The 26,095-nt window shown below is 43.0% G+C and overlaps 1 protein-coding gene across 2 annotated transcripts in view; it reads left to right on the top strand.

The window, feature by feature from the left end:
* The window catches only part of DISP3 (dispatched RND transporter family member 3), a 231,380-nt gene that overhangs the window by 106,244 nt on the left and 99,041 nt on the right, over positions 1 to 26,095 (top strand). For both annotated transcript variants that reach the window (XM_073603437.1, XM_073603436.1), the window contains exons 6-8: positions 14,553 to 14,713; positions 18,094 to 18,233; positions 25,299 to 25,444. In XM_073603437.1, coding sequence (XP_073459538.1) covers positions 14,553 to 14,713; positions 18,094 to 18,233; positions 25,299 to 25,444 — 447 coding nt within the window. The remainder of the gene's footprint in view (positions 1 to 14,552; positions 14,714 to 18,093; positions 18,234 to 25,298; positions 25,445 to 26,095) is intronic.

The raw sequence follows: 26,095 nt of genomic DNA, 5'->3' as shown, positions 1-26,095 counted from the left end.
AGTAGTATTGTATGCAATGTTGGGCTGCCGCCCCCAAAAGATGGCTTTTAATGTGGGTGGCTATGTAGTTAGCAGTCCAGCCTTGCAGCACAGAAGTCCTAGGCTCAGTTGAGTCTCAAATATTGAGGGGTATGGATAACTGGATTGCCTCAACTGCAGGAAGACTTTTCAGTGGTAGTAAACTCTGTAAGAAAAAATAAATAAACATTTCGACCTGCAAGGCAATATCATAATGTGCTAGTATGCACCACATACTACCACATTATGAAGGACTTACCTTAAAATGACGCCCTCCAGCAGCGCGCTGTCACCACTGCAGAGGCTTCCATCTTCACCCAGTTTTCCTTTCGGGTTCAGGGACTCCCAGACGCCTGGTTGGGTGAGCCACGGTGACGTCACTCCCAGGCATGCTGTTCCTTCAGAGTGCATGCGCCGGTGATGTCACCGGCTGCTGCTCGCTAGAATATCTCCTAAACGGTTCACTTTTTGGAAATATTCATTCTACCTACAGGTAAGTTTTATCATAAGCTTACCAGTAGGTAAAAATAAAAAAAGTTTACTACCACTTTAACCACTTGCCAATCAGCCGCCACAGTTTACTGAATGCAGAATGGCACGGCTGGGCGAAACTACGTTATGTTACGCCGCTTCGCCCTGTGGCCACTAGTGGCGCCCGCTGCTCGCCCCTGGAGCCGTTGTGAGTGCCCAGTGGGGCGATGACCACCTGGCTCCCGTGATCGCTCGTGACATACAAAGATTTATGTGTTTACACATGTGTGTAAACACATAGATCCCGGTTCTCTGAGGGGAGAAGAGACTGATCGTGTGTTCATACAAAGTATGAACACCGATCTATCTCTTCCCCTAGACAGTCCCCTCCCCCTTCAGTTAGAACACAGAGAGGGAACATAGTTATGCCCTTGATATTGACATTTTTACAGTAATCAATGCATTTTTTATAGCACTGATCGCTGTATAAATGCCAATGTTCCCAAAAATGTATCAATGTATGTCCGATGTGTCCGCCATGATGTCGCAGTCCCAATAAAAATCATAAAAAAAGTAATAAATAAATAATAGATTTCTCCAAGATATCTAAACGTGCTACTACAAATCGGTTGCTATGCAAATGATCAAGGCTGCTAGACTATGCGTCCCAGTACATTGGAGGTCCATATTCTCACCTTCGATGAAGGAGTGGTTCAAGCCTATTAACCGCGTAGCAGAGATGGAGGAGCTGAATTCTTCATAAAGCTTCCAAATACTCTGATATCTGGGCACCCTGGGGAACCTTTTGAGGTTCTCAATCATACCAGGAGGCTACAACAGGATACCAATTCATATCTGGTCACAGTTGCAAGATTCTGAATCGTGGTTGTCTCAACTGAAGGTCTCCTATGGTGTGATATTCCTACACATACTCATCAGAGATAGATGGAGATGGCAGTTGGTGGTGGCCCAACCCCCTCCCCATTCCTTATCTTTTGTTCTTTGCTTCCTTTTTCTCCTCTCTTCTTTTCCCCCTTTTTCTTTTTTGTTTAGACCCGTAGTTTGGTCCTACTGGGTGTGAATGGCAGCGTTGGGAATGAACTGAGATAGCCACCTACTATATTCATGTCCTTTATCGCTAGTTGACCAACCTGCCCTTAAATTAGTAATATGTTCCCCACTTTCATACAGTGGTCAGTACCCGGTTATCTCAGGAATTGCTTTCAGTAATATGGGTCAATGTTAGTAATGTTTGTATTTGTTTATCATACTCTTATTGGGGGGGTGTTCTTAGTACGAGACCCTTCTACTACCTTGTGGTAGGTTTTGTTAACTTGTTGACTTATTTGGTTTGTCATCTTCCACTTACATGATTGTGCAATGTATTTGGAGTTTATTTTTTTTTTATTTCTTTTAAAAATGTAATTAAATGTTTATGCAAAAAAATAAATGAATAATAAATAAATGCGGATGAGAAAGCCTGAAAAACATAGCAACAAATGATGAAATAGATGATATTTTTCTCTATTGGCTGATCAAAAAACGCTTTACAAATGCTGTACACAATAGCTCAAAAACGCTCATAAAAACGCGACTCGCAGGTGTGAATGCAGCCTTTTATCTGGGAATGTGAAACTCTGATACAAAGATGAATTCTGATTGGTTGCTCTCAGTTATGCCACTTTCCTCAAGCCATAAACGTTGCGTCCCTCTGCCCATTGCAGTATAAACGCACTTTCTACTTTTTAACCACTTCCGGACCGCCCGCCGTCGTTATACGTCAGTACTTTGACCATACCTCCCAACTTTTTGAGATGGGAATGAGGGACACCTATCAGCAAAAGTATGCAGGCATAGGACACACCCCTGGCCACGCCCCTTAAAGGAGAATTGTACAAAAAAACAAGATTGGTTAAAAACCACGACTATTCCTTTATATTGGATTTTGGAATTTACAAATGCAGCAATTTAGAAATCAGATGAAAGGTTTAGTACTGGAAAACACTTTTTGATAGATAAAAAGTGCATTTTATATACATCTATATAGATCAGACCAAAATGAGGGACAAATGAGGAGGAATGAGGGACAGAGGGACATTGCTCCAAATCAGGGACAGTCCCTCGAAATCAGGGACAATTGGGAGCTATGCTTTGACGTTGAATACCATGGTTATGGCAGCAGATAGCTGCCATAACCCCGGTATTTTTAAAAACTGCGGGCGGTCCACTTTGAGATAAAAGTGGTCTCTGCAGCGCATTCGCCGTGAGATCACTTTTATCAGCAGATATCACTTTTAGCCGTCGGTAGCGGTGGAGACGATCAGGTCCTTTCCCCTCTGAGGCTGGAAGTTGAGTCGAGGGAATGATGGCTCCATACCATTGGATGACGGAAGCGACGTCAGACGTAACTTGCCCAATGGTCTTAAAGGGGAAATTTTTTTATTAAAAAAAAAAAAAAAAAAAGTCTTTTTTTTATTGCATTTAAGTGTAAATGTGAGATCTGAGGTATTTTTGACCCCAGATCTCACATTAAAGAGGTCCTGTCATATTTTTTTCTATTACAAGGGAAGATTCCTTGTAATAGGAATAAAAGAGATCCAATTTTTTTTTAAAGGGTCAGTGTTTACATAAAAAATAAAAAGTAAAATAAATAAGAAAAAAAAATAAAAATAATTGAAAGCGCCCATCCCGCCGTGCTCACGCGCAGGTGTGAACGCATACCTAAGTCGTGCCCGCATATGTAAACGTGTTTGAACCACACATGTGAGGTATTGCTGCGATCGTTAGACAGAGAGCAATAATTCTAGCAAAAGACCTCCTATGTAACCCAAAACTGGTAACCTGTAGAAATTTTTAAACTTCGCCTATGGAGATTTTTAAGTGTCAAAATTTGTCACCATTCCACGAGTGGGCGCAATTTTGAAGCATGTGGCATGCTGGGTATTAATTTACTTGGCGTAACATTATCTTTCACAATATAAAAAAAAAAAATTGGGCTAACTTTTCTTATTTTTAGAATTCAAAAAAGTGTATTTTTTCAAAAAGAAATTGCGTTTGTAAGACCGCTGCGCAAATACGGTGTGACATAAAGTATTGCAACGACCGCTATTTTATTCTCTAGGGTGTCTGAAAAAAAAGTATATAATGTTTGTGGGTTCTAAGTAATTTTCTAGCAAAAAACTTAACTTGTAAACGCCAAGTATAAAAAACAGGCCCAGTCCTTAAGTGGTTAATAATCTTTGCTGTAAACCGTGCGCCCGAGCTCTACAATCCAATTAAAGCTGACTTTAAACAGTTGAGTCTGTACTGAACTCCTTGGTGGCTCACAACGGTTTTGCCTTTATATAAAAGTACTTTTCTTTTTATCATTCTCCCGCTTTCCGACAAGCTGCAATTCAATATTTCTTTTTAGGTTATAAAATCCGCATGTGGTGCAGCTTGATAGAAAATCATTGTCTTCTCTGTGATCAGCGCACAATGCTGTCGCTGCAGTTTTGCGGCCAGAAAATTCTTTGGCTTTTTATGTTTAAAGTGCACCTGTAGCAAAAAAAAAAAAAGAAAAAAAAAGTTGGCTCTGTTAGTTGGCAGGTTATATAATTCACTGTGCTTTTGGGGCACAGAGGCAGCCAGAGGGTAGTAAAATCAGGCGGATGAGCTGTGGTTTTATCGCATCCCTGACCGCCCACCTGGGCAAGGGCATCTAGCTGTTTGGGCGCAGCCATGATGCTTCACGGCAAAAACATAGATGGCAGCTGGCAGGTACATCTCTCTTCACTCTCTTCTTCTTCTTCTTTCTTTACTTTCTTCTTCTTCTTCTTCTTCTTTCTTCACTCTCTTCTTCTTTCTTCACTCTCTTCTTTTTCTTCTTCTTTCTTCGCTCTCTTCTTCTTCTTCTTCTTCTTCTTTCTTCGCTCTTTTCTTCTTCTTCTTTCTTCACTCTCTTCTTCTTTCTTCACTCTCTTCTTCTTTCTTTACTCTCTTCTCCTTCTTCTTCTTCTTCTTTCTTCACTCTCTTCTTCTTCTTCTTCTTCTTTCTTCACTCTCTTCTTCTTTCTTCACTCTCTTCTTCTTCTTTCTTCACTCTCTTCTTCTTCTTTCTTCACTCTCTTCTTCTTCTTCTTCTTTCTTCACTCTCTTCTTCTTTCTTCACTCTCTTCTTCTTCTTCTTCTTTCTTCACTCTCTTCTTGTTCTTCTTTCTTCACTCTCTTCTTCTTCTTTCTTCACTCTCTTCTTCTTCTTTCTTCGCTCTCTTCTTCTTCTTCTTTCTTCACTCTCTTCTTCTTTCTTCACTCTCTTCTTCTTCTTCTTTCTTCACTCTCTTCTTCTTCTTCTTTCTTCACTCTCTTCTCCTTCTTCTTCTTTCTTCACTCTCTTCTTCTTCTTCTTCTTCTTTCTTCACTCTCTTCTTCTTCTTCTTCTTCTTCTTCTTCTTTCTTCACTCTCTTCTTCTTCTTCTTCTTTCTTCACTCTCTTCTTCTTCTTCTGTCTTCACTCTCTTCTTCTTCTTCTTCTTCACTCTCTTCTTCTTCTTTCTTCACTCTCTTCTTCATCTTCGTTCTTCACTCTCTTCTTCTTCTTCTTTTTTCTTCACTCTCTTCTTCTTCTTCTTTCTTCACTCTCTTCTTATTCTTTCTTCACTCTCTTCTTCTCTCTCTTCTTCTTCTTCTTCTTTCTTCACTCTCTTCTTCTTCTTTCTTCACTCTCTTCTTCTTCTTCTCCCTCTTCTTCTTCTTCTTTATTCTTCACTCTCTTCTTCTTCTTTCTTCACTCTCTTCTTCTTCTTTCTTCACTCTCTTCTTCTACTTCTTCTTCTTTCTTCACTCTCTTCTTCTTTCTTCACTCTCTTCTTCTTTCTTCACTCTCTTCTTCTTCTTTCTTCACTCTCTTCTTCTTCTTTCTTCACTCTCTTCTTCTTCTTCTTCTTCTTTCTTCACTCTCTTCTTCTTTCTTCACTCTCTTCTTCTTCTTCTTCTTTCTTCACTCTCTTCTTCTTCTTCTTTCTTCACTCTCTTCTTCTTCTTTCTTCACTCTCTTCTTCTTCTTTCTTCGCTCTCTTCTTCTTCTTCTTTCTTCGCTCTCTTCTTCTTTCTTCACTCTCTTCTTCTTCTTCTTTCTTCACTTTCTTCTTCTTCTTTCTTCACTCTCTTCTCCTTCTTCTTCTTTCTTCACTCTCTTCTTCTTCTTCTTCTTTCTTCACTCTCTTCTTCTTCTTCTTTTTCTGTCTTCACTCTCTTCTTCTTCTTCGTTCTTCACTCTCTTCTTCTTCTTCTTTCTTCACTCTCTTCTTCTTCTTCTTTTTTCTTCACTCTCTTCTTCTTCTTCTTTTTTCTTCACTCTCTTCTTCTTCTTCTTTTTTCTTCACTCTCTTCTTCTTCTTCTTTCTTCACTCTCTTCTTATTCTTTCTTCACTCTCTTCTTCTCTCTCTTCTTCTTCTTCTTCTTCTTTCTTCACTCTCTTCTTCTTCTTTCTTCACTCTCTTCTTCTTCTTCTCTCTCTTCTTCTTCTTTATTCTTCACTCTCTTTTTCTTCTTTCTTCACTCTCTTCTTCTTCTTTCTTCACTCTCTTCTTCTACTTCTTCTTCTTTCTTCACTCTCTTCTTCTTTCTTCACTCTCTTCTTCTTTCTTCACTCTCTTCTTCTTCTTTCTTCACTCTCTTCTTCTTCTTTCTTCACTCTCTTCTTCTTTCTTCACTCTCTTCTTATTCTTTCTTCACTCTCTTCTTCTCTCTCTTCTTCTTCTTTCTTCTTCTTCTTCTTCTTCTTCTTCTTTCTTCACTCTCTTCTTCTTCTTCTTTCTTCACTCTCTTCTTCTTTCTTCACTCTCTTCTTCTTCTTCTTCTTTCTTCACTCTCTTCTTCTTCTTCTTCTTTCTTCACTCTCTTCTTCTTCTTCTTCTTTCTTCACTCTCTTCTTCTTCTTTCTTCACTCTCTTCTTCTTCTTTCTTCGCTCTCTTCTTCTTCTTCTTTCTTCGCTCTCTTCTTCTTCTTCTTTCTTCGCTCTCTTCTTCTTCTTTCTTCGCTCTCTTCTTCTTTCTTCACTCTCTTCTTCTTCTTCTTTCTTCACTCTCTTCTTCTTCTTCTTTCTTCACTCTCTTCTCCTTCTTCTTCTTTCTTCACTCTCTTCTCCTTCTTCTTCTTTCTTCACTCTCTTCTTCTTCTTCTTCTTCTTCTTTCTTCACTCTCTTCTTCTTCTTCTTCTTCTGTCTTCACTCTCTTCTTCTTCTTCGTTCTTCACTCTCTTCTTCTTCTTCTTTCTTCACTCTCTTCTTCTTCTTCTTTTTTCTTCACTCTCTTCTTCTTCTTCTTTCTTCACTCTCTTCTTATTCTTTCTTCACTCTCTTCTTCTCTCTCTTCTTCTTTCTTCACTCTCTTCTTCTTCTTTCTTCACTCTCTTCTTCTTCTTCTCTCTCTTCTTCTTCTTCTTTATTCTTCACTCTCTTCTTCTTCTTTCTTCACTCTCTTCTTCTACTTCTTCTTCTTTCTTCACTCTCTTCTTCTTACTTCACTCTCTTCTTCTTCTTTCTTCACTCTCTTCTTCTTCTTTCTTCACTCTCTTCTTCTTCTTTCTTCACTCTCTTCTTCTTCTTCTTTCTTCACTCTCTTCTTCTTTCTTCACTCTCTTCTTCTTCTTTCTTCACTCTCTTCTTCTTCTTTCTTCACTCTCTTCTTCTTCTTCTTCTTTCTTCACTATCTTCTTCTTCTTCTTTCTTCACTCTCTTCTTCTTCTTTCTTCACTCTCTTCTTCTTCTTTCTTCACTCTCTTCTTCTTCTTTCTTCACTCTCTTCTTCTTCTTCTTCTTCTTTCTTCACACTCTTCTTCTTCTTCTTCTTCTTCTTTCTTCACACTCTTCTTCTTCTTCTTCTTTCTTCACTCTCTTCTTCTTCTTCTTCTTTCTTCACTCTCTTCTTCTTCTTCTTTATTCTTCACTCTCTTTTTCTTTCTACATTCTCTTCTTCTTCTTCTTCATCTTCTTCTTCTTCTTCTTCTTCTTCTTCTTCTTTCTTCACTCTCTTCTTCTTTCTTCACTCTCTTCTTCTTCTTCTTCCTCTTCCTTCACTCTCTTCTTCTTCTTTCTTCACTCTCTTCTTCTTCTTCTTCTTCTTTCTTCACTCTCTTCTTCTTCTTTCTTTACTCTCTTCTTCTTCTTTCTTTACTCACTTCTTATTCTTCCCTAGAGTAGGCAGAAGAAGAGAACTTTTTTTAGGTTGCTATGGGTTACGGCAAATTGTTATTTGTGTTGCTGTAAAGTCATTAACCTTTTAATGTTGACCATGTGACCACTGTTGGAGCCCATTGCAGCAGTCTTATGATACAGAAGCCGCGCTACCTCCCGGGCACTGAAGTCCACTTAAAGCGGAACTAAGCCCATCAATTTAATGGTTTAAAAAAAAACAATTACATTCTCGGCATGTCAGGAATGCTGTCACAGTTGCTTGTGTTCTCAACCAAACTGTCAAGCCATCGAATGGCTGTTGTCATAACTGATCACATGTGCAGCATCATGGCAGTTGCAGATCAAACAGAAGCTAATATGGCAGCTCCCTTGGCTGAAAAGGATAGGAGGGTTTAGTTCCACTTTAACTGGTTGCCGAGTTCAGTACAGACTCAACTGTTTAAAGTCAGCTTTAATTGGATTGTAGAGCTCGGGCGCACGGTTTACCGCAAAGATTATTAACCATTTAAGGACTGGGCCTGTTTTTTATACTTAGCGTTTACAAGTTAAGTTTTTTTGCTAGAAAATTACTTAGAACCCCCAAACATTATATATTTATTTTTCAGACACCCTAGAGAATGAAATGGCATTGCAATACTTTATGCCACACTGTATCTGCGCAGCGGTCTTACAAACGCAATTTCTTTTTGAAAAAATACACTTTTTTGAATTTTAAAAATAAGAAAAGTTAGCCCAATTTTTTTTTTTAATATTGTGAAAGATAATGTTACGCTAAGTAAACTAATACCCAACATGCCATGCTTCAAAATTGCGCCCGCTTGTGCAATGGCGACAAACTTTGACATTTAAAAATCTCCATAGGCGAAGTTTAAAAATTTCTACTGGTTACCAGTTTTGAGTTACAGAGGAGGTCTTTTGCTAGAATTATTGCTCTCGCTCTAACGATTGCGGCGATACCTCACATGTGTGGTTCAAACACCGTTTACATATGCGGGTGCGACTTAGGTATGCGTTCGCACCTGCGCATGAGCACAGCGGGAAGGGCGCTTTAAATTTTTTTTTTCTTTTTTTTCTTATTTATTTTACTTTTTATTTTTCATGTATACACTGTCCCTTTAAAAAAAAAAGCCCATTTTTTTTTCTTTATAGGAGGGTTTAGTTCCACTTTAACTGGTTGCTAGGACACGGCGCAACCCCTATCTCTGTAAAGAGCCGCGTCTGCCGCTCTTTAACCATGTGATCGGCTGTGTCCAATCACAGCCGGTCACATGTAAACAAGGAAGTACCGGTAATCGGTGCTCCTTGCCTCACACTGACAGAGTGTGTGGCGAGGAGAGCCGATCAGCGGCATCTCCACGCAGGGAGACATGTAGGAATGTAATCAGTGCCCTGATTACAGTATAGTAAAAAAGTGTCACCATACAATGCCCACCAATGCCAGCAATCAGTGCCCACAAGTGTCACCAATCAGTGCCCACCAATGCCAGCAATCAGTGCCCACCAGTGGCAGCAATCAGTGCCCACAAGTGCCACCAATCAGTGCCCATTAGCGATGCAAGTCCGTGCTGGCAATCAGTGCTGCCTATCAGTGCTGTCCATCAATGCCCATCACTGCTGTCGATCAATACCAATCGGTGTCGCTCATCAGTGCCACCCATCAGTGCCCATCAGTACCACCTATCCATGCTGCCTATCCGTGCCGCCTATCAGTGCCCACCACTGCCACATATCAGTGCCCACCAGTGCTGTCTATTAGTGCCCATCAGTGCCACCCATCAGTGCCCATAAGTGCGGCATATTAGTGCCGCCTCATCAGTGCCCATAAGTGCCACCTCATCAATGCCCACCAGTTCAGCCTATCAGTGTCCATCAGTGCCACCTCATCAGTGCAGATCAGTGAAGGCGAAAAATTACTTAGACCCCTTTCACACTGAGGCGCTATAGCGTTAAAAATAGCGCCTGCAAAGTGCCCTGAAACAGCGGCTCCATTCACTCCAGTGTGAAAGCCCGAGGGAGCGGTGCGCTGGCAGGGCATCAGAAAAAGTCCTGCCAGCAGCTTCTTTGGAGCGCATTAGGAGCAGTGAGTTCACTGCTCCTAAAGCGCCCCTGCCCATTGAAAACAATGGGGCAACGCTGCTATACTGTCTGCAGCGGCGTTTTGCGGGTAGATTGAACCCCTTTTTGGCCGCTAGCAGGGGTTAAAACTGCCCCGCTAGTGGCCGAATAGTGCCGCTAAAACGTCAGTAAAGCGGCACTAAAATAGCGCCGCTTTACTGCTGACGCCCGGGGCGGCTCAGTGTGAAAGGGGTCTATGTTTTTTGTTTTTTTTTAAGCTGAAAAATGGCTTGGGCAGGAAGGGGTGTAGGTGCCTGGTAGGTAAGTGGTTAATAGGCCGGGGAAGGCGATATGGCTTCTGTATCATGTTATTACTGTGATTGGATCCCTCAGCGGTCATCTCTTCCATCTGTCCGCATCTGGCTAGTAATTAGAAGCCTTAACCGAGAACTCCCAGCACACAACCTCAGGCTACCACCGTGGACAAATACATGCTGTGGATAAAGCCCATCTTATTTTTTTACCCCATACAGGGCTGCAGGACCGCTGATAAGGCAGTACTACCAGCCCTCCTGTACTGGGCCCGGTTCTATCATCTCAGCAGGGGAGGGCCGGTGCCAGCAAAAGGCTGCTTTGGCAGCCACCTTAGGAAGCCAGGATGGGGGTGGGCAGAAAAAATCTGAATCCCCAACCACTTGCTGGGGATTCAGATTTTTAACATACACTATATTGTCAAAAGTATTGGGACACCTGCCTTTACACGCACATGAACTTTAATGGCATCCCAGTCTTACTCCGTAGGGTTCAATATTGTCCATAGAGTTCAAGGTCCATAAAGACATGGGTGAGTGAGTTTGGGGTGAAGGAACTAGACTGGCCTGCACAGAGTCCTGACCTCAACACAATAGAACACCTTTGGGATGAAATTAGAGTGGAGACTGTGAGCCAGGCCTTCTCATCCAACATCAGTGCCTGACCTCACAAAAGGATCTTCTGGAAGAATGGTCAAACATTCCCATAGACACACTCCTAAACCTTGTGGACAGCCTTCCCAACAGCCAACTCACTATTGAACCCTACAGACTAAGGCCCCTTTCAGGCAGGCTTTCCAATCAGGTCCGACTGTCAGTCTTTCAGGATGGGACTGCCCGTGTGAAAGGACCCTAAGACTGGGATGCCATTAAAGTTCATGTGCGTGTAAAGGCAGGTAGGCATGTGCTCGTTTCGATCTGAAATTTCGGATGTATCCAAATTTCAGAATTACAATAGTACTGAATCTAAACGAATCCGAAAAAAACGAAAAAAAAAATTCGGACAAAATTCTAATTCTAATTGTTTTCTAATTCAAATAGTTTTCAAATTCGAATAGTTCACGAATTTAAAAAGTTTTCAAATTCGAATAGTTTTCCAATTTCCAAAGAGAGTAAAATAAAATAGAAAATAAAAGAATACACTAGAAAAAATAATAATACAATAGAAAATAATATAACAGAAAATAAAATAATAGAATATATTAGAGTAAAACAGAACACAATAGAATAGAATATAAAAGAACAGACTAGACTAGAATATAATAGAAACAAATAGAATAGAATAGAATGGTTATATTCATTCTATTCTATTCTGTTGTTTTTTTCTATACTATTGTGTTATTTTCTATTCTATTCTACTCTATTATTTTCTATTCCATTCAAATTCAAGTTGATTCTATTTGAATTTTGGAAAATTGTTATAATATTATAATATATTGATTCTATTCTATTCTATTTTTTTTTAAATTGTATTCGATTTTCAGAAGATGGTTATAATCTTTCTATTTAATTATTATTTTTTTTTTATTCTATTCTATTCCTTTCTATTTTATTCTATTCTATTCCATTCTATTCTGTTCTTTCCTTTGTTATCATATTTTGTTCTGTTTAACTCTATTATATTATATTCTTTTATTTTCTGTTATATATATATATTCTATTTTATTCTCTTTGGAAATTGGAAAACTTTTCAAATTCAAAAACGATTCAAAATTGATTTGAAAATGTTTCGAATGGATCCGAATTTTAAAATTCAAATAGATTTGAATAAGAATATATGAAAAATTCCAAAAACAAATTAAACTGATTAAATTAATTTAACGAAACAAATTTATGTAATTAACGAATCGAAACGAAACAAAACTAAACAAATGTTTTTTTCGTTCTGCACATGTCTAAAGGCAGGCGTCCCAATACTTTTTACAATATAGTGTACCGGTTTCCTGACGGGCACAGAGTGGAGTTTTGCCTTGCCTGCCAGCAGTTCTGTTTTTGGTGCTGTGAAACGTCCTGGGTGGGTGCTGTTCAGAGGCAGTTTGGTTGGGATTTTGGGTGCAGCATTGCGTCATTCACCACACGGGTGAAATGTGTGCTGTATGGGGGTTGCATTGTGTGAGAGGGAGGGGGGGCAGGGTACACCTTCACCTGTGTGGACAAGGATCCTTGCACTGGCCTTGACCTCATACAGTATCTCACAAAAGTGAGTACACCCCTCACATTTTTGTAAATATTTTATTCTATCTTTTCATATGACAACACTGAAGAAATGACACTTTGCTACAATGTAAAGTAGTGAGTGTACAGCTTGTATAACAGTGTAAATTTGCTGTCCCCTCAAAATAACTCAACACACAGCCATTAATGTCTAAACCGCTGGCAACAAAAGTGAGTACACCCCTAAGTGAAAATGTCCAAATTGGGCCCAAAGTGTCAATATTTTGTGTGGCCCCTATTATTTTCCAGCACTGCCTTAACCCTCTTGGACATGGAGTTCACCAGAGCTTCACAGGTTGCCACTGAAGTCCTCTTCCACTCCTCCATGATGACATCACAGAGCTGGTGGATGTTAGAGAAAAACAACAAAAAAGGCGCCTCTTAGTAAACTGTACATTTAATAGCGTATTGGTATTAAAAACACTCACATTTAAAACTTAGATAGTCCGGTATGGGGAACTCAGTATAGGCATACGAGATGGCGTCCTCCTCTGTCCCACAGTCTATTTCCTCTCTTTCTGACGCCGTCAGAAAGAGAGGAAATAGACTGTGGGACAGAGGAGGACGCCATCTCGTATGCCTATACTGAGTTCCCCATACCGGACTATCTAAGTTTTAAATGTGAGTGTTTTTAATACCAATACGCTATTAAATGTACAGTTTACTAAGAGGCGCCTTTTTTGTTGTTTTTCCCTTTGCATATTTGGAGCGGCTTCATCTCCCATCCAAAGGCTGCCCTGGTTATAGACTGTTTTCTTCTCACGGAGAGCGCATTGCTCTAAAGGACATACCTTCAGCAACATTTATTATACTGCAAACTGAGTAACTTGCGCTATTTTGCCTTTCACTGGTGGATGTTAGAGACCTTGCACTCCTCCACCTTCCATTTAAGGATGCCCCACAGATGCTCAAAAGAGGTTTAGGTCTGGAGACATGTTTGGCCAGTCCATCACCTTTACCCTCAGCTTCTTTGGCAAGGCAGTGGTCGTCTTGGAGGTGTGTTTGTGGTAGTTATGTTGGAATACTAACCTGCGGACCAGTCTCCGAACGGAGGGGATCATGCTCTGCTGCAGTATGTTATAGTGCATGTTGGCATTCATGGGTCCCTCAATGAACTGTAGCTCCCCAGTGCCGGCAGCACTTATTCAGCCCCAGACCATGACACTCCCACCACCATGCTTGACTGTAGACAATACATACTTGTCTTTGTACTCCTCACCTGGTTGCCGTCACACATGATTGACACCATCTGAACCAAATTAGTTTATCTTGGTCTCATCAGACCACAGAACATGGTTCCAGTAATCCATGTCCTTAGTCTGATTGTCTTCAGAAAACTGTTTGCAGGCTTTCTTGTGTATCAGACCAATTTGATGCAGTGTGCGGCGTATGGTCTGAGCACTGACAGGCTGACCCCCCACCCCTTCAACCTCTGCAGCAATGCTGGTAGCACTCATATGTCTTTTTCCCAAAGACAACCTCTGTATATGACGCTGAGCACGTGCACTCAACTTCTTTGGTCGACCATGGCGAGGCCTGTTCTGAGTGGAACCTGTCCTGTTAAACCGCTGTATGGTCTTGGACACCATGCTGCAGCTCACTTTCAGGGTCTTGGCAATCTTCTTATAGCCTAGGCCATCTTTATGTAGAGCAAAAATTCTTTTTTCAGATCCTCAGAGAGTTCTTTGATATGAAGTGCCATGTTGAACTTCCAGTGACCAGTATGAGAGAGTGAGAGCGATAACACCAAATTTAACACACCTGCTCCCCATTCACACATGAGACCTTGTAACACTAATGAGTCACATGACACCGGGGAGGGAAAATGGATAATTGGGCCCAATTTGGACATTTTCACTTAGGGGTGTACTCACTTTTGTTGCCAGCGGTTTAGACATTAATGGCTGTGTGTTGAGTTATTTTGAGGGGACAACAAATTTACACTGTTATACAAGCTGTACACTCACTACTTTACATTGTAGCAAAGTGTCATTTCTTCAGTGTTGTCACATGAAAAGATAGAATAAAATATTTACAAAAATTGTGAGGGGTGTACTCACTTTTGTGAGATACTGTATATGCATTACGCGGTCAGCAAGAGATTAAACCAAATATAGGGCAGGCACAACAAAGGCAGTGAGCAGTTACCATGGCAACCAGTCAAATTTCAGCTTTTACTACTTGGGAAATGTCAAACTATGAAAACGTATTTGTTGCTAAGGGTTACCGCGCACATCGCCCTTTGCCTTATGTAAAAGCACCTCTTATGTTCTTATTTACTATGAACCATTTGTGTCTCTTCATAGGAGTGGATGACGTGTTTGTGTTTATTAACACGTACCGCCAGGCCGAGCACATCAAAGACCCTCGTCATCGCATGATCCACACCGTACAGACGGCTGGGAAAGCAACCTTTTTCACCTCATTGACCACCGCCTCAGCCTACGCAGCAAATATCTTCTCCCAGGTTAGAAGCAGAGACATTTCATCGGGCCTGGGCCTGACACTTGTGTTCTTGTTGAGGAGGCCATTTTGATGGGCAGAGCCCCAGGCAGTCTAAAGTAGTGTCCTCTCTAAGGCTTCATTCACATGTGCAGCTAGAGTGTAGAAAAACCAGGTGGTTGAACTGTGGTTTAATGCCACCCCTCCCCAACCCGTTGCCCCAATCTGGGTGCTCAGTTCTGTACAGATACAGCATCTTGGCCATTGGCAAAACGTAAAAAGCGCGTTGCATTCAGTGGGTATTACGCAACAAATGCAAGTCTACAGGACTGCGTTTGACAGGTGGTGAGGAGGTGATATGTCGTGTTCTCATTGCCTGCTTAAACCCTGAAAATGCCGACCCACCATTCCACATCCACGTGCGTTGCGGTGTAGCCCCATTCACTTGTTCAGTGGCAGTGCCATATGGCAAATGCAACACACCCTTTCATTTTTGGCGTGGCCTCATTTACTTGTTCAGGTGGGCAGTAAGGTTGGCTGTGTGAACAAGCCTCCCAAAATTGATGGTCTGGCTGTGTTCACGTTCTGTTCTATGTAACGGCAGAGGGTTCTGATACATTGAAAACATATCTTTAAAGGGTTAGTTCACCTTTACCGAAAAAACTACCTATGTGGGTAAGGGGACCAAAGCTGTGCAGCTTTGACTAAAGTTGGATAATGTCTTTGGTTTGGCCAATTGATAGGAGGTCAATTGATTCCAACCTAATTCTGGAATTTCTGCACTTCTCTCTTTTATCACTAGATAGCCAGGTATCTGGTGGCATTAGATAAGACAAGGGCATTGCAAGGACAGATTAGGAATAGATAGGGTCGCTCAGCCAATGGGCAGGGATCTTCTTGGGTCCTTTGGCCTGCTGGGAGAGCCTATTTATTTGGGTGAGGTCAGGTAATCGGGGTTCTGTGCCACCTGGACGGCTGTCTGGGTGGACATGTGTTGTATTGCCCCGGGCTGTTAGACCAGAGCCTCAGGCCTATCCTGGGGACATCTGGCTGCTAGGCTGTCTGAGGGCCTATCCAGAAGCAAGAGAGCAGCGCAGGGTTGGGACTTGCAGTCCAACCAGAAGTACTGGTTCTGCTGGCCGGAGAACCTGTCGTGGTCAGAGGTAGAGGGGAAGCTGTTGCCACTAAGGGACCATCCACCTTAATACCAGGGACCACAGTGAGTAGCTGAAGCAAGTACCAGAGCAGTATTCTCATCAACCGGGAACGTTGAAGAATTGGGAAACTTCAGCAGGTGTCAAACCAGGGACCCAGCCAATGGAAGGGATGCTTGCAGAGCAGTCTTGTGTGCCAAGCCAGGGACTGAGCAGGCCAGTGAGGTGACGCTTGAGGAGTATCTGTGAGTGCCAAGCTAGGGACCCAGCAGGGACGCGGGGGTGACGCTTGAGGAAGACACTCAGTGCGAGGATTGGAAGAGCTAGGGAGATCCAGTAGCAGTGGATCAGTAGGTCTAGGTGATAGACTGGAAGGTCAGTTGAGTGAAGATCTAAAAAGGAGATTGTGGAGGAAGTGAACAAGTTTATTGCAACCTGTGTTAGAAACTGTTCAAGATTGTTGCCATAGGAGACAGCATGTCTACACATGCAGATGTAGTGTCCGGCTGGGTGCCTTTCCTGCATGGCTGTCTACCTATAGAAGCCTATAGGAGTCTGCTAATTAACATTGCAACTAGGGTGGACTTGATGGACTTGTGTCTTTTTTCAACCTCACCTACTATGTAACTACTAAAGGGTGTCCTGGCCCTAACCCTCTCTCCCACAGTTCTATTCAAGAGAAAATAAATCTCTTTGCATTCAAATGTCCGGGGCCCATGCATCTACCTTGCACTACACCCACCATGCCTTGTAACCCACTACATAGAAGGATGTCAGCTGTCCCTAACTCTGAAGCTCACCATTAGGCCCCAGGGACCCCGGGACCTCGCTACACTAAGAAACTCCCAGCTGTTACTGTTCACCTCCACTTCTACTGAAGTGAGCTCTCAAACCCGCGCATATGTGTGGTCCACTACCTCCTCCATCTTAGCATTGCTGATCTCAGAGCTACTGCAACAGGGGAGAAAGAGTGCATGCAAGGGGGTTTGAATCAACTGGGAGAGTCTTAGCAACCTCTTAGCAACAAGGCAGGATGCCATCTCAGGAATTTTTTTGGTCAGGCCTTGGGAGGTACATGAAAGGTCTAAAGCTATAGCAAGGGCATTTTTTAAAGCTGTATAGTTTGTTTTTATCTATAGATGCCCCCTACCCGCATACGCAGTATTTTGGTAAAGGTGAATTAACCCTTTAAAGTGTATATCTAATCAAAAGGAGTAGAGTTGATTGCCATCAGTGTCCCCATTGGGAAGATTACTCCTCCCTGACTTCATGTGTGGGCAATAGCACAAGAGGTAAGAGAAAGTCTCCTCAATGTGGTCAGAGCAGTAACCTGATGGAGGTTCTAACCTTTCCCTACTCCCCAAATAAAAATCTGGGACAGGATTCTTCATCTCTGATAGATACATAAACCACTATCAACTAGTATCTGAATATACACTATATGGTCAAAAGCATTGGGACGCCTGCCTTTACACACACATGAACTTTATAGGCATCACAGTCTTAGGGTTCAATATTGAGTTGGCCCACCCTTTGCAGCAATAACAGCTTCAACTCTTCTGGGAAGGCTGTCCACAAGGTTTAGGAGTGTGTCTATGGGAATGTTTGACCATTCTTCCAGAAGCGCATTTGTGAGGTCAGGCACTGATGCTGGACGAGAAGGCCTGGCTCGCAGTCTCCACTCTAATTCATCCCAAAGGTGTTCTATTGGGTCTACCTGACCTCACATATGCACTTCTGGAAGAATGGTCAAACATTCCCATAGACACACTCCTAAACCTTGTGGACAACCTTCCCAGAAGAGTTGAAGCTGTTATAGCTGCAAAGGGTGGGCCAACTCAACATTGAACCCTATGGACTAAGACTGGGATGCCATTAAAGTTCATGTGCGTGTAAAGGCAGGTGTCCCAATACTTTTGACAATATAGTGTATTATAGTTTGAGCTTCCTATATGGCTGCCCTTTCGGTGATATAATGAGCGCCAATTTTTTTTCTTACATTCTGTACTGAAGTTTTGGTTCATATTACAAAATGGCTTCCTTAGATATTGACCTGTCAGTCTGCATTTCTATAAACCGCCGCGACGGCTGTCAGAAAATTGTCTTGCAGACTAACAACCTGAGATTGGCTACGGAAGAGGGAGCCGAGTTTTATTCCTTTCCTCCGCTCTGGAATTAGTTTTATGAATGTTTACTGCTCAGGCTGATATTGTTTCCTGACAGTTCTGACTCATCTCCCGTCTTGCCGCAGATCCCCGCTGTTCATGACTTCGGCCTCTTCATGTCACTCATCGTCTCGTGCTGCTGGGTAGCCGTGCTGTTTATAATGCCGGCGGCGCTGGGAATATGGAGAGCCTACGTTTCACCGCTGGAGACGCTGTGCCACTCAAAGTGAGTTTCATATTCCGAGGGCTGGATGACGGTAGAAATTGTTGAAAGTATTTTCTAGCCTGATGTGCGTCTTGTGCACCTACCTTACGTGATGACAGATAGGTCACTTTACGACTGTAGTCTTTTATCACGCTAAAGGGGACATGTATTGAGAGGAATATACAGTACTGTGCAAACATTTTAGGCAGATGTGAAAAAATGCTGTAAATGAAGAATGCTTTCAGAAATAGAAGTGTTAATAGTTTCTTTTGATCAAAATGGAAAGTAAATGAACAGAAGTGGAATCCAAATCAAATAAATATTTGGGGTGACCACCCTTTGCCTTCAAACCAGCATTGCTTCTTCTAGATAGACTTGCACACAGTTCTTGGCAGGTAAGTTGTTCCAAATATCTTGGAGAACTAACCACAGATCTTCTATGGACATTGGCTGCCTCAAATCCTTCTGTCTCTTCATGTAATCCCAGACAGACTCCATGATGATGAGATCAGGGCTCTGTGGGGGCCAAACCATCACTTCCAGGACTCTTTGTTCTTCTTTACCATGCACATAGTTCTTAATGACACTGGCTGCATGTTTGGGGTCGTTGTCCTGCTGCAGAATAAATTCAGGGCCAATCACACAACTCTGTGAGGGTATGGAACGATGGATAAGTATCTGCCTGTATTTCTCAGCATTGAGGACACCATTGATCCCGACCAAATCTCCAACTCCATTTGCAGATATGCAGCCCCAAACTTTCAAGGAACCTCCACCACCATCTTTCACTGTTGCCTGCAGACACTCATTATTGTACCGCTCTCCAGACCTTCACCAACAACCTGCCTCCTGCTACAGCCCATAATTTCACATTTTAAGGCTGGGTTCTCACTGTCTTCAGATGCAGCTCACAGCAGGGGTCCGGTGTGTCCCCATTCTCTGTTTCAGGGGTGAATAGGGCCCAAATTTTTGCCTGAATTCAGACCTAAAACTGAGCCAAAGACGCACAGGTCCCCTGTAAATCTGCTCCGCAACCGCCATGGAGCTGTGTGAACCGGCTCCATTGTGAGCCAGTCACAGTCTCCTGTCATGCGAATTGGATGCGGAGAAATCCACATCCAATTCGCATCAGTGTGAACTCAGCCTGACTCATCAGTCCAGAGCACCTGCTGCCATTTTTCTGCTCCCCAGTTCCTATGTCATGCATGGTTGAGTTGCTTAGCCTTGTTTCCATGTCAGAGGTATGGCTTTTTGGCCACAATTCTACCATTAAGACCACTTCTGGCCAGAAGTCTATGGACAGTAGATACAGGGCCTTTTTTAAGAGCATTATAAGCCCCCGGGCAATACAGTGCACTGGGGTCCTGTCTACACAATCACGCACGAGAATAAAAATGCAAATTATCAATAAGGCTATATTTTTTGGTACTTCCAACAAAATCAATGTTTAAACATTAACACAACGATTGGACAATAAAACAAGAGCTCTGCTCTAAAGGTTATGTTCACCAACAAGTAATAAAGTTCTTTTTCCTCACCTTTCCTACACTTCCTCGAACTAGTGGCAACTCTAAGATTGATATAGACCCCCTGCATATTACACAGACCCCCCCTACAGTGCAGACCCCTCCACAATACAGACCACCCTCTACAATACAGACCCCCCTACAGTGCAGACCCCCCCTACAGTACAGACCCCGTACAATACAGACCCCCCTCTACAATACAGACCCCCCTACAGTGCAGACCCCCCTACAGTACAGACCCCCTTACAGTGCAGACCCCCCTAAAATACAGACCCCCCCTCTACAATACAGACCCCCTACAGTGCACACTCCCCCTATAGGCTACAGTGCAGTCCCCCCTACAATGCAGACCCACCCTAATGCCCCGTACACACGGTCGGACTTTGTTTGGACATTCCGACAACAAAATCCTAGGATTTTTTCCGACGGATGTTGGCTCAAACTTGTCTTGCATACACACGGTCACTCAAAGTTGTCGGAAAATCCGATCGTTCTGAACGCGGTGACGTAAAACACCTACGTCGGGACTATAAACGGGGCAGTGGCCAATAGCTTTTATCTCTTTATTTATTCTGAGCATGCGTGGCACTTTGTCCGTCGGATTTGTGTACACACGATCGGAAATTACGACAACGTATTTTGTTGTCGGAAAGTTTTATAACCTGCTTTCAAACTCTGTGTGTCAGAAAATCCGATGGAAAATGTGTGATGGAGCCTACACACGGTCGGAATTTCCGACAACAAGGTCCTATCACACATTTTCCGTCGGAAAATCCGACCGTGTGTACGGGGCATTACAGTGCAGACCCCCTACAGTGCAGACCCCCCTACAATACAGACCCCCCTCTACAATACAGACCCCCCCTACAGTGCAGACCCCCTACAATACAGACCCCCCTACAGTGCAGACCCCCCTACAATACAGACCCCCCTCTACAATACAGACCCCCCCTACAGTGCAGACCCCTCCAATACAGACCCCCCTACAGTGCAGACCCCCTACAGGCTACAGTGCAGACCCCCCGTACAATACAGACCCCCCTTCAGACCCATAATGTACCTCAGTCCTCAGATGATCAGGCGGGACATGCGCAGCACTGGTCAGGTCCCCCCCCATGTGTAAACATAAAGGAGGAGGGGGAGGCAGCTTTACCTCTGCTCAGCTGTTTGAGACAGCCGAGCCTGATCGCGGCCACGAGAGAAGGGGATGGTTGCGGCCGAGTCCCGGGTGTGCTGATGGGTGTCACTCGGGTGCGGCTTGCACCCACCCCTCCTGCAAAGCCACTACAGCTCGCCTCAGGCTCTCCATGTACCTGTCACCGCCTGCTATCAGCGATCAGTTCTATAAAAATGCACTGATTACTGTGTAAATGTCACTGTCAGGGAAGGGGTGAACACTAGGAGCCGATCAAGGGGTTAACTGTGTTCACCTCGTGTGTGTTCTAACTGTGGGGGGATGAGAGTGACTAGAGGAGATGCCAGACCGTTGTTCCTAGCAAGTAGGAACTCACGACCTGCCTCTCCTCAGCTCACAAAACAGGGATTTGTGTGTTTACACACACGTCCCTGTTCTGCCTCTCGTACCCGTGATTGCACGTGGCCATTGCGACCACCGGCCACGTGCATCGGGTACCCCACAGTGCAGCGGGCGCGCGCTATCCCCGATTAAAGGTCCGACGTACAGCTACGACAGTTTGCGGGGACGTGCCAACCTGCTGCAGAAAAATGACGGTGGCTGGTCGGCAAGCGGTTAAAGTAGAGCATTACATTCCCAATCAACATTGATTATTTGTAATCCTCATGCTGCTAACATTGGTAAATACATAGGAAAATACAGGCAGATACTGTACTTATCCTTATGCCATACCATGTGGTTAGTTCTCCAAGATGTTTGGAACAACCTGCCTGCCGAGTTCCTTCAAGAACTGTGTGCAAGGCCCCGGACCCCTGCTGTTAGCTGCATCTGAAGACAGTGTGAACCCAGCCTTAAAATGTGAAATTATGGGCTGTAGCAGGAGGCAGTTTGTTGGTGAAGGGCTGAAGAGCAGTACAATAATGAATGTCTGCAGGCAACAGTGAAAGATGGTGGAGGTTCCTTGCAAGTTTGGGGATGCATTTCTGCAAAAAGAAGTTGGAGATTTGGTCCTGATCAATGGTGTCCTCAAAGCTGAGAAATACAAGCAGATACTTATCCATCATGCCATACCCTCACAGAGTTGTGTGATTGGTATCATTAAGAACTATTTTCATGGTAAAGAAGAACAAAGAGTCCTGGAAGTGATGGTTTGGCCCCCACAGAGCCCTGATCTCATCATCATGGAGTCTGTCCAGGATTACATGAAGAGACAGAAGGATTTGAGGCAGCCAATATCCACAGAAGATCTGTGGTTAGTTCTCCAAGATTTTTGGAACAACCTACCTGCCGAGTTCCTTCAAGAACTGTGTGCAAGTCTACCTAGAAGAACTGATGTTGGTTTGAAGGCAAAGGGTGGTCACCCCAAATATTGATTTGATTTGGATTTCTCTTCTGTTCATTTACTTTCCATTTTGTAAATTGATAAAAATAAACAAAATAAAATATATATTTTTGAAAACATTCTTACGTTACAGCATTTCTTCACACCGTCCCAAAACCTTTGCACAGTACTGTATGTGCCTCTATTTCTTGTCTTTTGACTCAAGTACATGGGACTACCCCATAGTAGAATACAATAATGAATAAATAAACACCAGACAATATAAGAATGTGAATAGATTTTATTTAGGCTGAAGAACTCTATTGAGGTTTAATAAACATAAAAATAACTATAAGAAAAACATAATAACTCTAAATAATTTAATTTAGCCACTTGTCTACCAATGGCAGCTGGTAGACAGGGATTTTAAACACGCTCTATAGCAGCTGGTTTGTAGTATGGATGATGGGCACTTATGTGCCGGTCTGCCGCACGATCACTTTCACATCCCGCAGAAGTTAAAGCTCCCCCCCGACTGACTGTCCCCCTTATAAATCCTGGATTCTGATTTCCACCTGTGGATCCAGGACCTGCATGGCAGGTGCTGACCGATGGAGCAGAAGAAGACCAGCAAACCTCCATTCTCGGATCTCCCCATCCAGTGAATACACACGGAAGTCCTGTTTAGACATGTGCAGAACGAACAAAATTTATTTTGTTTCGATTTGTTATTTACATAAATTTGTTTAGTTATATTCGTCTAATTTATTCAATTCGTTTTCAGAATTTGTTTCGATTGGTACCTTGAATTACGAGCATAATTCGTTCCAGAAGAATGCTTGTAATCCAAAACACTCGTATATCAAAGTGAGTTTCCCCATGGGAAATAATGGAAACTCAGATAATCCGTTCCACTGCTATTTTATGCAGTACAGCATGTGGCCAGAGGTGTGGGGGGAAACACTCCGAGAAACTCGGGAACAGAGTGTTTTTTGAGTGTTTCCGAGCGGCTCCAAGTGTCACCGGCACCCCCCCCCACCTCTGGCTAAATGCGGTACTACACACCGCCGAGGATTGAATCCTGCTCGTCTTGCGAGACAACTCTCAGGATTTGTAAAAAATAATAGCTGGTATTGCGAAACGCTTGTAAACCACGTTACTCCCAATCCATTATCGATCCCCTTCGATGCGGCTCCACACTCACCCTCAGTTTATTTCCACTAATGCGAGCAGGCGAGTGGAAATTCTGAGGGCTGACATAGGGGGCTATTGTCGCCCTATGTGATAGCAATTACGGTAATCACTTCCTGCCGGCAGGGCGTACATGGACGTTCTCTGTTTTCAGTGGTTATACCGGGTTACTGCCTGCACATACAGGCATCATCCCGGTATCGATCTTTGCAGCTGGCGATCCTGTACAAGGCAGAAGTGATCTAAGTGGCTAATTAACACTTCTGCATGTAGAGGAAGAGCCCCCCCCCCCCCCCCCGCCGCCTCTTCTGGGCTTTCCATTACATCGCGGAGGCCAGGTAATGGCTGCCCTGTACAGAGAGCGAGGAACTGACGTTGTCACTTCCGGTTCCGCCACTTTGTTTACCTGGCCACCAACGGCCAGGTAAGTAGCCGATCAGACCGATCTGTGTCTGATTGATTGGCTACATGGGAGGCCAGAGGAGAGACCATAAAGAGGACCTGTCACGTCCCATGCTATCACAAGGTGTTGTTCATCCCTTGTGATAGCAATAAAGTTATGCCGCGTACACACAAGTGGACTTTTCGACCGGACTGGTCTGACGGATAGAGTCTGGCGGACAATTCGACCGTGTGTGGGCTTCATCGGACCTGCAGCGGACTTTTTCGGTCGAAAATCTGACGGACTTTAGATTTGGAACATGTTTCAAATCTTTCCGACGGATTCCAGTCCGGTCGAAAAGTCCGCTCGTCTGTATGCTAGTTCGATGGACAAAAACCGACGCTAAGGCAGCTATTGGCTACTGGCTATCAACTTCCTTATTCTAGTCCGGTCGTACGTCATCACGAATCCGTCGGACTTTGGTGTGATCGTGTGTAGGCAAGTCCGTTTTTATACGGAAAGTCCGCCGAAAGTCCGTCGGATAGACCGTCGGACCAGTCCGGTCGAAAAGTCCGCTCGTGTGTACACGGCATTAGTACAAAAAAAAGTGTAAAAAATATTATTTTTGTATTAAATAAATAAATAAATAATAAAAAAAATTCAAGCGCCACTGTCCCACCGTGCTTGCGCACAAATGTGAACGCATACGTTACTTCCGCACACATATGTAAACGGTGATCAAACCACACATGTGAGGTATTGTTTGTGAATGTCAGAGTGAGAACAATAATTTTAGCACCAGACCTCCTGTGCAACTCTAAACTGGTAACCTGCAAAGGCGTTTACAGCGTTTATATATATATATATATGTGTGTATATGTATATATATATATATATATATATATATATATATATATATATATATATATATATATATTGTTTGGGGGTTCTAAGTAATTTTCTAGCAAAAAAGTAGATTTTTTCATATAGGAGTGAAGTGTTAGAAATGGTCTGAATGGCAAGTGGTTAATGGAATTGTAAAAAAATTAAAAATTAAAACATTTTTATTTATTATTATAGTGTTATTATTATATCATATACATATAAAATAAAATTTAAAAAAATACAATTTTGGGTTATTATTATATTATTATAACATATACATATAAAACAACATTAAAAAAAAAATACAATTTTGGGTTATCCAGTATAGGATTTTGTGTTTGAGAGCAGCTTCTCCAGAGCCATTGTGCCCTACCTGAATTTGTGTGACCATCTCTGATCATGAGCTATTCTATTTATGAGTTAAATCTAGCTCCTCAGTCACATATATTCCAGTTGGTCTCATGCTCTGTCCATCCACTATTGTCAGGCTTTGTTGTTCTAATGAAATGCCTGAAGGATTGCCACTTCAGCTCCGAAGAAATGGAATTTAAATGCATTTCAGTCTTGCTGCTTTTGTTTACTGCTCTTCGGTAATACGGCGTGCCTTACCGAGGACATTTCCAATAATGTTCTTCTCTGTTTTCAGTTGCAGTGAGAAGTGTCTCAAGAAAAGCAGTCTGAACATCTATGAAGATCTTATACTAGGCCGTGAAGCTTGTTCCCACCATGTTCCTAGCACTGTCCCCTATCTGGATGATGACATTCCTCTGCTGACGGTGGAAGAGGATGCTGGTAGGTTGACTCGCTTCATTTGTGACATATTAAATCATGCTGTCTGATGGAACTCTGCAGATGTGCTAAAGTCAGATCACTCACTCAACTCAATCTGGGTATTCATTGTACAGTCCAGCCAGGTTCAACAGGCTTTTCAGCGTGCTTCTAGGTTGGTCGGCAGACCCCTGATATATAGTACACTATATTGTCAAAAGTATTGGGCTGCCTGCCTTTACACACATGTGAACTTTAATGGCATCCCAGTCTTAGTCTGTAGGGTTCATGACTGTAGGGTTATTGAGTTGGCCCACCCTTTACAGCTATAACAGCTTCAACTCTTCTGGGAAGGCTGTCCACAAGGTTTAGGAGTGTGTCTATGGGAATGTTTGAACATTCTTCCAGAAGCGCACATGTGAGGTTAGGCACTGATGTTGGATGAGAAGGCCTGGCTCACAGTCTCCACTCTAATTCATCCCAAAGGTGTTCTATCGGGTTGAGGTCAGGACTCTGTACAGGCCAGTGAAGTTCCTCCACCCCAAACTTGCTCATCCATGTCTTTATGGACCTTGCTTTGTGCACTGGTGTGCAGTCATGTTGGAACAGGAAGGGGCCATCCCCAAACTGTTCCCACAAAGTTGGGAGCATGAAATTGTCCAAAATGTCTTGGTA

Source organism: Aquarana catesbeiana, linkage group LG10 (assembly GCF_042186555.1).
Source record: "Aquarana catesbeiana isolate 2022-GZ linkage group LG10, ASM4218655v1, whole genome shotgun sequence".
Taxonomy (NCBI): Eukaryota; Metazoa; Chordata; class Amphibia; order Anura; family Ranidae; genus Aquarana; species Aquarana catesbeiana.
Note: the sequence above shows the minus strand (reverse complement) of the source record. Positions and strands in the feature narration are given on the sequence as shown.